This window comes from Pseudonaja textilis, chromosome Z (assembly GCF_049901715.1).
Source record: "Pseudonaja textilis isolate UNSWEBS1 chromosome Z, rPseTex1.2, whole genome shotgun sequence".
NCBI classification, from domain to species: domain Eukaryota; kingdom Metazoa; phylum Chordata; class Lepidosauria; order Squamata; family Elapidae; genus Pseudonaja; species Pseudonaja textilis.
The window spans coordinates 104698893-104715427 of NC_142008.1; the positions used below are offsets into that span (position 1 = coordinate 104698893).

Genomic DNA, 16535 nt, shown 5'->3' on the forward strand with positions numbered 1-16535 from the left:
AATGTATGCAATGTTTTAGCTTAAGGAAACAAAATGGAAAAGAAGAGAACAAACTCTGGTTACCACATTGAAACAAGAAGAGGGTAAAAAGGGGTAATTTCTGGTCTCCATTTATACACTGAATGGGACAGAGGTGGCAAGAGAAGATTGCTGTTTCCTTACAACTAGAGTTTTTCATGGCAAAAGTGCAGAAAATGTGCATAAGCAACTACTATTTACATCTGAACTGTCTAACTACTTTTAATTATTTTAATTACTGTCCACAATATCCCATTGTAGCTTCTTCTTACTGTATGCTAAATGTTTTTTCTAACAGTTTATTGTATATCAATAAAACATAACTAGCATTAGCAATGTTGTGCAAATGATGAGAAGAATATCTACATTCCTATTATAAATTTGGTGGTTTATAAAATGAATGGTTATCAATTTAGACATTTATACACCTTCATTTTCTATGATCAATCAATTCACTCTTTGGCATAATTTCCACATAGATTGATTTGTATACATTGGCAAAAGCTCACTGTAGGCAGGAGAAGTTATTACCACTTCAAATAGAATAATGGCATTTTTAAAAAATCCAAAAAAAGAAGGGAAAAGATATATTCATAAAACTAAGTAACCAATAGCCAAACTAAGAAAAATAAGACTTAAATAATACACATTTGTTCCCAATAATTGTTAGCTTTCGTCCATGTCGACCAAAGATGATAGAAGGTGCTTTCAGTGTGAATACATTTCTAAAACATGTTTGACATTCTATTATGCATCTTTGAATATCTATTAGATACTAAATTTCAATGATACATCTTTTTATAATTTTTTTTACAAATTATATTTTAAAGTGAATTTCACTACCTTACTATACATAATCTCCCACTGATCCAGCATTATATTATACCACCCAATTGCTGATTTCATCATATTATTGAACAAATTTTTTTGGATATTCATTTTCAGAATACTCAATACATCTTGGCAATAGGACACTCATCATTAATACAGAAATGAGATTCACATTTAGTTTTCCTATTTATAAAATTTTTAACTCTTTCAAACAACTGGGAAAAAGGAAAACCTTTTAAAATTCTTCTATTATTTTGAATAAACTCTCATTCAGAAAAGTCAGTAAATTTGCATGTCAACCAAGCTTGTGTGACTATCATTTGTCTTTCATATAAAACTTATTGGGATGATAATCAAGCAATCTTGGTTTATATCTATTCCAAAGCTATCTACCTGTTTGTGTGTGCATTTGTATGTGAGTAAGTGCCTTTAGTTCAGTCTTGATTCTTAGTTGATACATGGACGAGGCTGTAACTTTCCTTGTCAATACTTTTCTGAAGAAGCTTGCCATTGCCTTGTTCTGGCTGGCCCAAAATTATTCAGCTGCATTCATGCCAAAGGTAGAACAAGAAAACATAGCCTCCTAATTTGTAACCTAGTTCCTTCCCTATCCTGTCAGTTATATTTAATTAAATAAACAAAGTAAGGAAAAGGTTTACAAGGGTGTGGAAATCTCTTTCATAGTCCACTATAATCATTTTTTCTCCCTAGATATGAAGGATAACTGTTGACAGTTCTTCTAAAGATAGTTTGTGGGTGAAGGGCTTGTGGTTATGAGTTCAGGGAAGTCATAGCAATCCAATGAATATATTCACATTAGACATATAAAAAAGAGATATAAACCTCTCATTCTGTAAAGGTTCTCAGTCATCCAGGTCATGGTTGTCCCAAAGGTGTTTTTTCAGGAGGCAACTGGACTTTTTTGAAGGAAAGTCTGGTTGCCTCCTGAAAAAGCACCTTTGGTGTCTTATGTTAAACCAGCTCATACTGATTTAAAATAATATATGAATATATGACAAAACTTTTGAACAGGTACCAAAATGACTTCTGTGCAGAAATTTGCCAATCAATTTTCAATTTAATAAAATGAAGAATATATAAAATGTTTAATCCAAGCAATTTGTTTAGGTTTCTTTTTTTGCTTTGGGTTTCTGTGTGGGCACAAAAGTTGTTCACAATATGACAAAGAACATACAATGTCCCTACAATTAACAGAAGAGCTACAATTACTTCTGCAGCACTGAAATTCCCTTTGGGGATTGCTATGGCAGTTTTAAAGGATGCTATTAATGTGCCTTCAAACACCATAGCATCAGGAGATCCCCCTGGCAAGCCCAAAGTTACTTTTTCCTCATTCCTTTCTTCTTTCATTCAATTGTCTTCCAAGTGTCAGTAAAGAGGGCAACCATTCTAATCTGACAATTGTCAATGTGGAATATGCTGTTAATAGCACAACACCTGCAAAAAGGGAACGTGGCTATTATCAATGTGAGACATTCTATTAACAGTACAACTGCAAAAAGAGAACTGTTTGCAGTCAATACATTAGCAACCAGAATGATCCTGTTAATGCTTTTGCTATTGCTACCTGATGTAGGATGCAAATTTGGACATACTAAATGTGAGACAAAGCATGTTCTTCCTTCTGTTCCCAAATATTACAAGCCAGGAGATTTCATCTATGGAGGCATTATTTATCTAACCGCCTTCTATATGAATCCATACCGTTTCGACCAATATCCTTCTGGTCCCCCTTTGGGAAAAATGTTTGTATAAGGATTTTTTTTCCACTACAATATGCAAGTGAACTCCTCACCTGTGACACTCCTTGACAAGTGGCTTCACTTTATCAAGGCAATTGCTGTGATTTAATATAGCAAAATACCTTGGGAAGCATATCATTATGGTACAAGGAATTCCTTTACATCAAGTCCTTCTTGGTCTTCTGATTAATGCAGAAGCCATTCACTAACAACAGGAGAATAGCAGGTTGCTTACCTCTGGCTGAAAGAATTATCCAATGATCTTTTAGGCTTATTACTTGCTTTATATTTCCTGTTTTTAATTCTTCTCTGCCTTATTATATGTCTGTAAAACAATATTTGAAACTTCTTAACAACTTAAGCATACATTTTGCTATAACTATTTCTACCCTGTACAGTCTGCCACTTACAATACCATTTTGTTATTAAAAAAATTCAAATTATTTTAGCTTTAATGATTTCCCCTTTTCCACAATCTTCTTGGCACAATCTGCATGTCACATGCCTCATGCTCTTTTTCAAACTCATTCCGAGATTTCTATTCAGACATTCCTCTAAAATGTTTAGGTTCTGAGTATCTTCATAATGAATGATCATGAAAGGGATGAGGAAAGTATTTCAGGAAACTTAAAACCATATTTGCAATACAAATGTACATGTAATCTTAAGTAAACACATGTTGCTCCCTTTAACAGTTTCAAGAGTTATATATGATCCAAGGTTGAACATTTTCTTTGCAGTGTAGCGACTGAAAACTACCAGCACATCCTGGCTTTGATATTTGCTGTGAAACAGATCAATGGAAATGCCCAAATGTTACCCAATGTTACTCTGGGATTCAATATTTATGATAGTCATCTGAATGCAAAGTGGACTTACCATGCAGCAATGCAATTGATTTCGCCGAATAGCAAACTTTTGCCCAACTATAAGTGCATAATTAAAGACAATCTTTTTGCAATCATTGAGGAATTGATCTCAGACATCATGCACCAATTTCCAATTCTTATGAGCCTTTATAAAATTCCACAGGTAAGTTCCACCTCTTTCCCACTCACCTAAAGTGGTTGTTTTTGTATGCTTGAGTTTATATGTTTTTTGCATTTATTAGGACTGGTTGCAGAGCCAGATTTTTAAATTGGATTTTGCATTTTTATTTACCTATCAAGTCTTCTCAAATACCTGGAACAGACAAATTTGTTTGTAAAATTACATATATAAGTTCTGCTTCCTCCACTTGAGTGGTTGTTTTTGTCTCCCTGTGTTTGTGTGTTTTTCCTTTTACTATGACTGGGCACACAGTCAATGTATTTAGATTGGATTGGCATTTTTATATAGTTATCCAGTCCTTCCCAAGTTCCTGGGATAGGCAGATTTCTTTGACAAGTCTTAGTGGTATTGTGGCAAGATGTAAGCTATCCCAAATAAAGCTGCCTTTTGCAATTGACTGCTAATGATTTTGACAATACCAATAGTGTTCAAGTGGTGCTTCAAATGTTTTGGGATCCAATGGGCCAATATTAATACAATTTTTTCTTCCTTGGCACAGTTGTTCTACTTCTGTCTGCAAGTTTTGTATTTTGTGATTTTTTCCAGTTCTTTCTTTTCTATTTTACTGTTTTCAGGTACTGTATGCCTTCAGACATTTTTGTAATCCTAATCAACAATTGTTACATTTTGGGTATTATGTGGCAAGTGATTGTCTGTTTGAACTTTACAGTCCTTTGGCACTTTAATTTATTTTCTATTTTCTATCACTTGGTCTATTTTGTGGTGCAACCAGTTCTTACATGAAAGCAAATATTATTTCTCACAGATATTCCAATGTCCCATTGGTGCTAATCTGTAATGCCATTGTTTGTAATTAATCTGTATGATCTTCTTGCAGCAGTTAATCAGTTGGTCCACTATTTCTTCAGCTTCTTTTTCAGAGACTGTATTAGCTACTGTTGCTGTCTTCTGAATTATGGGTTTGTTCTTTAGCTAGCATTGTCTTTCATACAGAACATTGAATTCTGCCCTTGCCAAGTTCATATATGGTTCAGTAGCACTTAATCTGATTATCATGGAAAGGAGTTAATCAACTTTATGTTCATTGAATTTAATTTTTGGACATACATACATACAAACATGCAAACATACATACATACTCTCACACACATATGCACATATGTAAATACATAAAGAAATATAGAAATGTATTTATATTTATAAGTTTCAAGAGTGAAGCTTGACTCTTAATGACTACATAGAACTTGATGCCATTCCTTTTTGGCAATAGTATACAGTTAATCATTGATTTCTGATTGGGGCAGGAGAAAAGGAGAAGAAGATTTTGTCTTATCTACACAGTCAATCCTATACTGTTGACCTGCAATGTTCTGGTAGACTCCTTTAGACTGTTGATAGGTATACATTATTACTTTCTGAAATTGCATAAAATCTATTATAAGCTACCACTCTATAAACTCTAAAATACATTATTTTTCAATGCAACATATTTACTCTGTTCTCTTGTACAATTAATGTTTATTCTATTTAAACATTTATCCATATTAAAATTATTCTGTTGTATAATTCCATTATTTTGGTTTTTGGGCAGTTCATGTATGGATCTGCTAGAGTTGAAGCAGGGGATACCATTCTCCCTTCTTTCTACCAAATGTTTCCAAATGGAATTTATCAGTATAGGGGTATCCTCACCTTACTTCTTCATTTCAACTGGAGATGGATTGGGTTCTTGGCAGCAAATGGGATGAGCTTAGACTGGTTCATACAGACTTTGGTACCTGAGTTTTCCAAAAAAGACATTTGTTTTGCCTTCATGGAATTGTTCAGCAGTTCATGTTATGATGGCAATACAGGATTCTTTTTCAACTGTGTAGTAGCATTTTATGAAAAAATAATGGTTAATGAAGTCAGTGTCTTGGTTTTTAATGGAGATACGCGTTCTATGATCTTTTTGAGATTTTTGCTAAATACAGATTTTAAAGAATTATTTGGAAACCCAAACGGGAAAGTATGGATTCTAACAGTTGGGATGGAGTTGAAGTGTTTTACCAGTGAAAAAACCTGGGATTTGCAGGACTTCCATGGTGCAATATCATTTGCAATTCATGCCAAAGAACTGAAAGGATTCCAACAACATATTCAAGAACAGAAGCCTTCCATGGTAAAAGAAGATGGTTTTATCAAGGATTTCTGGACTCATGCTTTTGGATGTGCATTACAAGATTCTTATCTGGGAGAAGAGAAGGAGAATATTTGCAGTGGAGAGGAGACATTAGAGAGCCTTCCTGAACATGTTTTTCCAAAAAGAGTAACAGGCCACAGCTATAGTATCTACAATGCTGTGTATGCTATGGCTTATGCTCTGCAAGCCATGTATTCCTCCACATATGGAAGAAAGTATATAATGAAACAAAAAGGAAGGAAGCTTCATAATCCTGTTCTCTCGATGGTAATGGACTCTAGTCCAAGTATTGGGAGATTTTCCTCTAGAAAATAGAAGTGATAGTCACTTTCATAACAATTACTGTGTATAAACAAATGAAAGAAATTGTGATTAATATTGATAGCAGTATGTGTAGAAAGAATGCATTTATCATCTGCAAAAAAAATTCAACTCAAATGGATAGTTGTAATCACTTTTCACACACTTTGAAAATGTATCCATTGAAAATAGTGATAGAAAATATTATTTTTATTTATTTTTTATTTTTTTATTTTGGTCAATTGCTTACAAAATAATAGGGATAAGTAAAAACATAGTTATGAATACATGGATACATATAAGAAAAATAAAAAATAAAAATAAAGAAACAATTGGACAAGAATGGTAGGCACGTTGGTGCACTTATGCATGCCCCCTACAGATCTCTTGGGAAAGGGGTGAGGCCAATAGTAGACAGTCTAAGGTTAAAGTTTTTGGGGTTTGGGGAAGAAACCACAGAGTTAGGTAGAGTATTCCAGACATTGACCACTCTGTTGCTGAAGTCGTATTTCCTTCAACCAAGTTAGTTGCGATTAACCTTGAGTTTATATCTATTGTTTGCTCTTATGTTGTTATGGTTGAAGCTGAAATATTCATTGGCAGGTAGGAGATTGCAATGTATGATTTTATATACTATACTTAGATCAGACCAAAGACAGCATTGTTCTAGTTTTTCTAGGTCTAGAATTTCAAGTCTGGTGGCATAAGGTATTCTGCAATGAGTAGAAGAGTAGAGAACTCTTCTTGTGAAATATTTCTGGATTTTCTCAACTGTGTTAATATCAGATACGTAATGTGGGTTCCAGACTGATAAGCTGTATTCGAATATTGGTCTAGCAAATTTTTGTATGCTCTAGTTATTAGTGTAATATTATCACAGAAAAAGCAGTGTAAGATTAGGTTAACAACTCTTAACGCCTTTTTGGCTATGTGGTTACAGTGGGCTCTAGCACTTAGATCATTTGAGATGAGTACTCCAAGGTCTTTGACAGAGTTTGGATCATCAACAAGGTCTTTACTATTCAGCCTGCATTTTATTTTCTCATTTTTTTTGCCAATATGTAAGACAGAGCATTTATTTGTTGAGATTTGAAGTTGCTATTTGTTTGACCATTCTGATACATAGTCAATGACTTTTTGAAAGGTAGTAGTATTGTCTGTAGTGTTGAGTAGTTTTACATCATCAGCGAAGAGAACGCAGTTGCTCTTGATATGATCACAGAGGTCATTTATGTAGAGTATGAAAAAAGTTGGTCCTAGAACACTGCCTTGGGGGACACCACTGTTGACAGGTACAGAATTTGATAGGACACTCCCAATTTTGACCATTTGTTGTCTGTTTGACAGGAATGCTTCTATCCAGTTATGCAGATGTCCAGAGATACCATAAGATTTTAGTTTTAGGAGTAGTTTGTCATGTACCATTGAATCAAAGGCTTTAGAGAAGTCTATGTAGATTGCATCTATTGCTTTGCCCTGATTGAGTTGTGTAGTCCATATGTTTTTGTGTGTAAGAGTTGCAGATTACATGATCGTTTTTTCCTGAAACCAAATTGTTTATTAGAGAGTAGGTTGTTTGTTTCTAAGTGGAGGATGATGGATTGGTTAATAATTGATTCCATGACTTTACAGGTGACGCAGCATAAAGAGATTGGTCTGTAATTTTCTTTTTGTTTTTTTTAAAATAAATTTTATTTATTTTACAATTAAAAACATATCAACAATACATACACAAAAAGGAAAAAAAAGAACATCCGGGCTAGCAAACTGGAGAAAGAAGAGAGTAAAGGGTGTAGAAGAAAAAAGAAAGAAAGAAAAGAGTAAGAGATGGAAAGGATACATCTAAAAGCAAACAATATCCTTTTTGACAGTCTTTAAGATCCATTTCACCTCGTCTACTATACTTAAGCTACCCTTTATCTTTTAGTCAGTTTATCTCTGGCTTAACCAATTCTACCAAGAATTCCAATTATTGTAGAATGTTGAGGACTCTTTGTTTTTTAAGGCTATCGTCAATTTGTCCATTTCTGCACATTCACATATTTTACCATGGATTACCATTTGTTCTGTAGGTATATACGGTGATTTCCAGCACTGAGCAAATGCTAATCTGGCCACCGTTAAGATATGGATTGTTACATATTTCATCTTTTTGGATAAATGTTTGTCAGAGATCCCTAATAGGAAGAACTCTGGTTTATATTCTATTTGTTCTTTAGTTATCTCCTCCAACCATTTTCTAATTTTTTGCCAATATCTCTGGGTTTCCTTGCAGGACCATTACATGTGAAAAAAGGTTCCTTCTGAGCTTTTACACTTCCAACATTTTGCACTTGTGTTAGGGTTCACTTTCGCCAGCCTCGAAGGGGGCAAGTGCCATCTGTAAAACATTTTATATGTATTTTCTTTGTACGCTGCCGATTTTGTAATCTTAATATTTCTGTTCCAAATCCTTTCCCATTCTGATAATGTAATACTTCTTCCAACATTCCTGCTCCAGGCTAGCATATTCCCTTTGACTATCTCTTGCTCTAATTCTACTTACAACAAATATTTATAAAATTTAGATATGTTCTTTTTGTTTGGTCCTAATAAAATTTTATCTAAGTACTGCAGTTTACTATTAATTCCAAAATCTTTCATGTCTTGTTTGTATCTGCTATAAATTTGAATATATAACCACTAATCTATTTTGAATCCCTGTTCCTGTAATTCTAGTCGAGTTTTTAATTTTCCTAGCAGATCTAGTAAATCTTTATATTTGATCATTTTTGTTATGTCCAAATTATTGGGATGTACCATTGCTTCCATTTTTGATAGCCAGATCAGAATTTTGAGATAGTGTTTTTTACATCATTTTTTCCAATTAGTTAATAATGAGTCCCTAATAAGTTGTCTGTGAAAATAAGACTGCTTAGGTTTCCCCACTTCCCATAAGAAGGCATACCAGCCTCTCTGGAGGTCATGCCCTTCTAGAGCTAAAGTTCTTTTATTAAGTAGGTTCACCCAATCTTTTAGCCATAATAAAATAACTGCCAAATAATATAATTCCCAATTTGGAAGAGCTAGACCCTCTCTAGATGGGGATGATCATGGCTTGTGACCATAGTTTTGGCAAGGAGCTGGTCCTGAAAGATTTTTCAAAGATTATGCTTAGAGGCTATGGCAGTGGATAGCTTTTTTAAGAAGTAGGCACATATTGCATTCGGTCCAACAGATAGAAATGGTTTTAGATTACGTAGTGCTTTTTCAACATTTTCTTCTGTAAAATCAATATGTATTAGATCATTGTAGTTGTCTGTGGTTTGACTAGGAAATACTAAGAATGATCCATTGCTGTTTACAAATACTGAGCCAAAGAACGTGTTAAAGAGGTTGGCTTTAATGGTGTCATTGCAGTATTTACCATTAGGTCCTTTCAGGTGTGGGATGGACCTTGAGTCTTTTAATTTGTTGTTTACAAAATTATAGAAAGCGCAGGTGGAATTGGTGCGTTTTCTTCTTGTTTAATGTGATCATTGGTGCATTCAGTTTTTATCTGGTGCATAAATTTTTGTATCAGCTTTTGAAGTTGGCAATGTGACCAGATTTGTTTTTCTGCCAAGTGATTTCTTTTTGGATTGAAGTTTCCTTATTGTTATGGGTAATTTGTTTTTTCTGGTTTTGGGAGTTTTTAATGGTACATATAGTTTGGAGAATCTTTTCTTGTTTTTGGTTCATCTATATACAGTATTTTTGAGAGGAAATTTAACATTCCTCATTATAAACCTGGTCATCAGAGCCTCAATAATGTGATTCAGAAGGCTCTTATGATTTGGTTGTGATTTAGGACCAGGGTTAGTGTATATATCTACACATATCATATTTTTTATTGTTCTTCTCTTTTGGGGTCTGTAACATATGTTGTTATGCTAAAACTATTTTAACTGAATATTAGATATGTTGTAAGACACCCACAGTGTGGAGAGAGCAGTTAGAGCAAATCTAATAAATAATGGTCATACATAAAATCATTAAAAACATGTTAATAATAATTGTACTGTTATTATATGCAAACTTTCTAAAACTATTTTATTTTGTGATCTAGATATTCCATTTTATGAGATCTGTATCATTTAACAACAGTGCTGGTGAAAAGATTTTCTTTTCTCGGAATAGGGAAGTTGTTCAAGAACTGGATATCATTAACTGGATTATATTTCCAAACCAATCATTTACTGGAGTGAAAGTTGGAAAAATGGATCCTCAATCTTCTCCAGAGGAAGCATTCACCATTAACAGCGATGCAATCATATGGCACAGCTGGTTTAACCAGGTAGGAATTATCTGAAAATATTTTTGTGTATTTTCCACATTCATATTTCAGCAAACTGAATGACAAGGTTTTTTTCTCTTTCTTGTTATCTCTCTGTTCAAGGGTTCCATTAACACAGAGATAAAATTTTATGAATCTTGAAAAATTATTAATTTATTAATTTAACAAATTTGTAGAGCAACACATTTTATATAATATGATATTTGGTTACACCATAACCAAATAATAAAAGTTAAATAAAAAGAATAGGGAAAAAATACCAGAAATAACCAGTTCCCCAACAAAATACAGAAGCATATATGTATCAAAACCATAAAGATTCCCTACAGTTCATTTCATGCTATTCCAAAGCTTATAGAAAAAGCCAGATTTTTGGAAAGCCTCACAGACCCCAGGGTGAAGGATCTGTATTGCAGAAATCTCACTAGGTAGCATTATTTGAGGTAAAGGACAGGACGTAACTGATTTAGTTAACGCATTTCTGATTTTTTTCTCCCAAACTATTTAGCATTATACTTTCTGGGAAATATGACATAGGAAATATGAGGTAAATGGCTCTGGCTTGTTTCATTGGACAATGGAACCAAAATTCTCTCCTGTGGGCTTCAGATTCCTTTTAATGACATCATATCATTAAGGAACATCTTTTTTCAACTGAGGAAAAAAGAAATGTCAGTGAAGAACAAAGTATTATTGGACACCTATTTTCTATGTAAATATAATAATAGAATAAAATGGAATAATTAGAATAATGGAATAAAACAGAATAATTTCTTTACTATAACCTCTAGGATACCAAACCTGAAAATGAAGGATTTTACCTACAATAAGTATTGTATAAAGTATATTTCTCCAATTCATTTTCAAAGCACTCTCCAATCCTCCAAGTTGGTTAGAAAAATATTCTGTGAATACTATGAATCTTAAAAGTAGAGCTCAGCAGGAAGTCTTAGTTCCAGAGATGTTTAATTCCTTTTGACAGACTTTGGCTTAATTTGACACAAGATTTTCACATCAAACTTGGCTAGATTAGAATTTCTGATGCAAACTAGAATCAATCATTTAATAGAACAGTTCATCATTTCACTGGACAGACAGACAGTTGGGTGTCATAAACATTTAATAATAATAATATTTTAAAAATGAACAATTCACCATATATCTGTACATCTCAACAAGTGACTCAAGGCAGAGCATATGTATAATAATAATTAAAAGCAATTAAGATAGTACAAAATAAATATATACGGCACCAAATAAAATTATTACTATGTGGGTTAATACATCCAGGAAACAGAACCCCAGATCTGGGCACACAATCATGCGTTTATCACATTTCAAGATATTCTGATAATTTGAAGGGAAAATTTTCCCAAGTATAGGGACTACAGCAGAGTAGCCACATCTCTTATTTTTTGCATGATTTAGTCAACTTGACTACTTGACAATGATGAATAGTGTACCACATATTTTTATTAATTAATTTGAAATTACATCCCCCAATTAATATTGTTTATTAATTGATGGACAGACATTGCCTGTTTCTCTCTGCAATGTGCATTGCCAACCTGGATCTATAAAAAAAAGGAAAGAGGGGAAACCTTTCTGTTGCTATGATTGCATTACGTGCCCCAAAGGATCGATATCTCACCACAAAGGTGAGCATTAGCATGTGCAACTATAACATAGAGTTTTATTTTCAAAAGAAACATTCATGGAAGATATATGGCTAGGTCAATCAACCCCTGCCGTGTTCATGTATCTAACTATGCTCTTCACTGCTTACCACTTCTGTATCAGATTTGTGCTTTAGGATATATTTGTATTGTGTCAAGAAAATAAAAATAAAAATGAGGGCAGGAAGAGAGATCTATTTTGCTGTTCTGTTCTAATGTCACTTAATATTTAGTTGTCTGCTTCCATGACCCTTTACTGTAATATTTTCAATTTATTGCACTCTCTAAAAATGAATTCTTCAAAAAATGCTAGCGTGCCAATTTACTCCAACCATCTTTGAGATTTCAAATATCAAAGCAAACTTTGTATCAATGCCTCCTTCAACTTCCTGAAGTGAATGTAATAAAATTGATTTAAAAATCTTTCTTTTGTAGACATGGCTGACTGTGTTAAATGTGCTGATGATTATTATGCTAATAACTATCAGAATACCTGTATTCCCAAAATTATAAGCTTCTTGTCTTATGAAGAACCTTTGGGTATCAGTTTAGGCACCAGTGCTCTTTCATTTTCATTGGCAACAATTATGATACTAGGAATATTTCTGAAGTACCACAATACTCCCATAGTGAAAGCCAACAACCGTGGCCTTACCTACATACTACTTATTTCACTTCTGCTGTGCTTCCTTTGTGCATTTCTCTTCATTGGCCAACCGAAGAAGGCAACATGCATTTTCCAGCAAATAGCTTTTGGCATCATCTTCACATTCGCTGTTTCTTGTGTGCTAGCAAAAACTATTACTGTGGTTCTCATTTTCATGGCAACCCAACCAGGATCCAGGCTCAAAAAATATGTAGGGAACAGCCTGGCTTGCTCTATTGTTCTTTCTTGCTCTTTTCTTCAAGTAAGCATCTCTCTGGTATGGATGGCAACTTCTCCTCCTTTTCCAGATATGGACATGAATTCAGTACCTGAAGTAATTGTTTTGAAGTGTAATGAATCTTCACCAGTCATGTTTTATTGTATCTTAAGTTACATGGGTTTCCTGGCAATAGTCAGCTTCACCGTGGCTTTTTTTGCCCGCAAGTTGCCAAATAGTTTTAATGAAACCAAACTTATAACATTCAGCATGCTGGTATTTTGTAGTGTTTGGTTCACCTTTGTCCCCACTTACTTGAGTGCCCAAGGAAAATATATAGTAGCTGTGGAAATCTTCTGCATCTTATCTTCCAGTGCTGGATTACTGGGTTGTCTCTTTTTCCCCAAATGCTACATTATTTTGTTGCGACCTGACCTAAACAGGAAACAGATCTTAAGAAGAAAGCAATAATTTTTTTAAAAAAGCATATAGCATAGTAAATGAGTTCAAAATAAATAATACTTTAAAAGTGGATTGCTGTGATGTGAAAAAATAATAAATAAATGCAGATTTATAGAGATGGGCTAACAAAATGAACAAATTTAAAAAAATTAAACATGCCTCTTTAGCTGCCCAATATTTTGGTATTAATTGATTCCTTATTTATTTATTTTTATTTGTTTGCAATAACACTTACCTGCATTTATTATTTTTAACAAATAACTCAAGGTGGTAGAACATACCCAACACACCTCTTCCTCCTATTTTCCTCATAATAACAACCCTATGAGGTGAGATGGGTTGAAAGAGAATGAACTAGATTTCATGGCTAAGGCAGGACTTGAACTTACAGTCTTTTACTTCCTATTCTGGTGCCTTAACCACTAGACCAAACTGACTTGTATAGTTATAGTAAAAATGTTTTGGTTAGGAATTAATCAGGATACTTTTCCTTCAAAGCAAATTGATATTACAATGGTCTGTAGTGCTGGAATCTATTCCTCCCAGATAGCAGCACTTTATTCATTTTATTTATTTATTTTATTTATCAATCACTTTCAAGATAATAGGTATAAGTATAAACATGAGTAAGAATACAGGAAATATGTATGAATAAATGGGGACAATAGGACAGGGACAGTAGGCACGGTGGTGCACTTATGCACGCCCCTTACAGACCTCTAAGGAATGGGATGAGGTCAATAGTGGATAGTTTGAGGTTAAAGGAGTGGGGTTAGATGATGTAATATCAGATTCAGCAACAGACCACTCTGTTGCTGAAGTTGTACTTTCTGCAATTGAGTTTGAAGCAGTTTACATTGAGTTTGTATCTGTTGTGTGCTCTTGTATTGTTGAACATAAGCAGGAAAATGTTCAAGGTCACTTTGACTGAAACCTTCCTATTTTCCTGCTTATGTTCACTTGAACATAAGCAGGAAAATAGGAGATGAAGGATGAATTAGCTGCCTGTTTACATGTGCTCAGAAGAAAAGAATACAGTTATAAGTAATGGGGAAGCAGCAAGACTTACAAAATATATACTTCCGTTAGGGTGATGCTGCGTCCTACATTCCTACTCCAGGCAGTCATGTTCCCTTTTACAATTTCTTCTTCTAATTCAAGTTCTAATAAATAGTTATAAAATTTTGTTATATTTTTTTTGCCTGATCCTAATAAAATTTTATCGAATTGCTGGAGCTTGTTGTTGATTCTGAATTCTTTCTTATCCTGTTTGTATCTCCTTTGAATTTGAAGGTGTGCCCACTGATCAATTTTGTTGTCCTTGTTCTTGAAGTTCTTGCCTCGATTTCAAACACTATATAAAAGTACCAATCTGTATTTCAACAATGGAGGCAATGATTCACCCAAACAATTTGGATATTACCAAAATGATTAAATATAAGGACTTATTGGACACACAAGGAAATTTGAAATCGAGGCAAGAACTTCAAGACAAAATATATACTTCCAAGATGCTATATTCTGGTTCCTGTTTTGCTTATTCCAGGTAATACTTCTACCCGAATACCCAGATAATAACAAAAGAGGTCCCCATCTCTATTCCCATCCTACTAATCCCTTATTAAATACTAGATTAACTAAACATGCAGGTCAAATTATTAAACAAAACTATTAAAGATGGATTCCACGATTATTGGAGCATTGTCAATTTTGACAGAAAGTAATCTTTGACAATTGACAATCTGACTTTCAGTTCATATCTTTTAATTTCCATTTAAACCTTATGGTCAAGAGATACTATTTTTCCCCTTGAGCTTTTACTATGCTGATCTGTGAAGAAACCTACTGGAATGAAGTAAAAGTCATCTTGGCTACTGCCTTGGTGTCCATCTCTTCATTTAGCCTAATTTTGGTATTCTACATTGTAAGGACAAATTTAACAGGAATTCAGTCAAGAAAATTAAGGCCTTTTCCACCAGTTTCTCTCACATCATTGTAGGAACCGTGTCTGTTCAAAAATTTAGCAAAAAATTAAAAGTACCCAGGGTGCATGAAGGGTACCTAAAGACTGAACTATGCACCCTGACTAAAGTACTGACAGTCAACAGCTTCCCCCAAAGCAAAATCACCGGCTTGATCCACAAAAATGAACTGAGACATAACAGAGACCTAAAAGATGAACAGACCTATGGAACAGCTGTCCTGCCCTACATAACAGGTACTACAGACAAAATCAGTAAGATACTATACAGGCATCACATCAAGACTGCCTTCAAAACAGACAGAAAAATAGCAGCCATCCTTAGAAACCCCAAAGATAAAATTGACCTGGAAAACCAAGGCATGTATTAAGTCCCCTGTGCATCATGCCTGGCCACATACATTGGACAGACCAATAGAAGAATAAATACCCACCTGGATGAACGCAAAAATGCAGTAAAAAAGCTGGAACACACTTCCTCACTAGTCCAACACATGGAAGCCACAGGTCATAGCATCAACTTCAATGGCATCAAAACCCTAGCCACTATAGAAAATCCCAGCCACAGAATTATCAGATAAGCCATATAGATTGAAAAAAGACCTGAAAGCATGAATAGAAGAGATGATTCCACCAGACTGTCAATTATTTGGAAGCCTGCACTTACAAACAAAAAAATCTCCACACCACAACCCAGGCAAACACCTGGGCACAAACAGGTCCCACCTGATACCTCCAGCTCAAACTCACCCCAACCAGGCACCCAGACGAAACCTAGCTTCCTAACAAATGATAGCTGTCCATTTACTCGGAGCCAAGCTGCACTAAAAGCCTCCAATACAGGAACACAATGTTGCCAGCCAACCAAGACAAAAAAAAGCCACAAAACAGACAGAAGATGTTAGAAACACCAATCAAGCAGAACACAGCAAACTCCAAGACCAATAAACACAGATCAAGACTCCCAACCAATCAGGATGAAGAAAAAACCATTCTAGCATAGCAGTAGGATAGCCCCAAATTTACAAGTGAAACAACTGTAAAAGTTTGACTCACAAACAAACACAATACAGAAGCCTGATGATGGCAGATGAGATTCTGCCGAAGTGTTGCTACAACTTTAAAAGCACAAC

General features: G+C 34.3%; 2 protein-coding genes across 2 annotated transcripts; both read left to right on the plus strand.

The window, feature by feature from the left end:
• Positions 1 to 3599: 3599 nt before the first annotated feature.
• LOC148124201 (vomeronasal type-2 receptor 26-like) lies at positions 3600 to 10561 on the plus strand. The gene is made up of 4 exons (XM_087917218.1): positions 3600 to 3644; positions 5215 to 6020; positions 10231 to 10420; positions 10523 to 10561. Exons 1-4 carry the CDS (start codon positions 3600 to 3602, stop codon positions 10559 to 10561), a joined length of 1080 nt encoding a protein of 359 aa, XP_087773344.1.
• Positions 10562 to 11969: 1408 nt separating this feature from the next.
• On the plus strand, positions 11970 to 13430 carry LOC148124202 (vomeronasal type-2 receptor 26-like). The gene is made up of 2 exons (XM_087916788.1): positions 11970 to 12078; positions 12532 to 13430. The coding sequence occupies exon 2, from the start codon at positions 12534 to 12536 to the stop codon at positions 13428 to 13430; it is 897 nt and encodes a 298-aa protein (XP_087772914.1). The 5' UTR covers positions 11970 to 12078; positions 12532 to 12533.
• Positions 13431 to 16535: the final 3105 nt, after the last annotated feature.

What these genes read in the sequence shown, in the direction of transcription:
- LOC148124201 (XM_087917218.1), top strand. Translation starts at nt 3,600, where the DNA reads ATGCACCAATTTCCAATTCTTATGAGCCTTTATAAAATTCCACAG. An exon ending in GCCTTTATAAAATTCCACAG is followed by an intron (nt 3,645 to 5,214) that starts GTAAGTTCCACC and finishes GTTTTTGGGCAG; the next exon opens with TTCATGTATGGATCTGCTAG. An exon ending in GGCACAGCTGGTTTAACCAG is followed by an intron (nt 10,421 to 10,522) that starts GTAGGAATTATC and finishes TCTCTGTTCAAG; the next exon opens with GGTTCCATTAACACAGAGAT.
- LOC148124202 (XM_087916788.1), top strand. Translation starts at nt 12,534, where the DNA reads ATGGCTGACTGTGTTAAATGTGCTGATGATTATTATGCTAATAACTAT.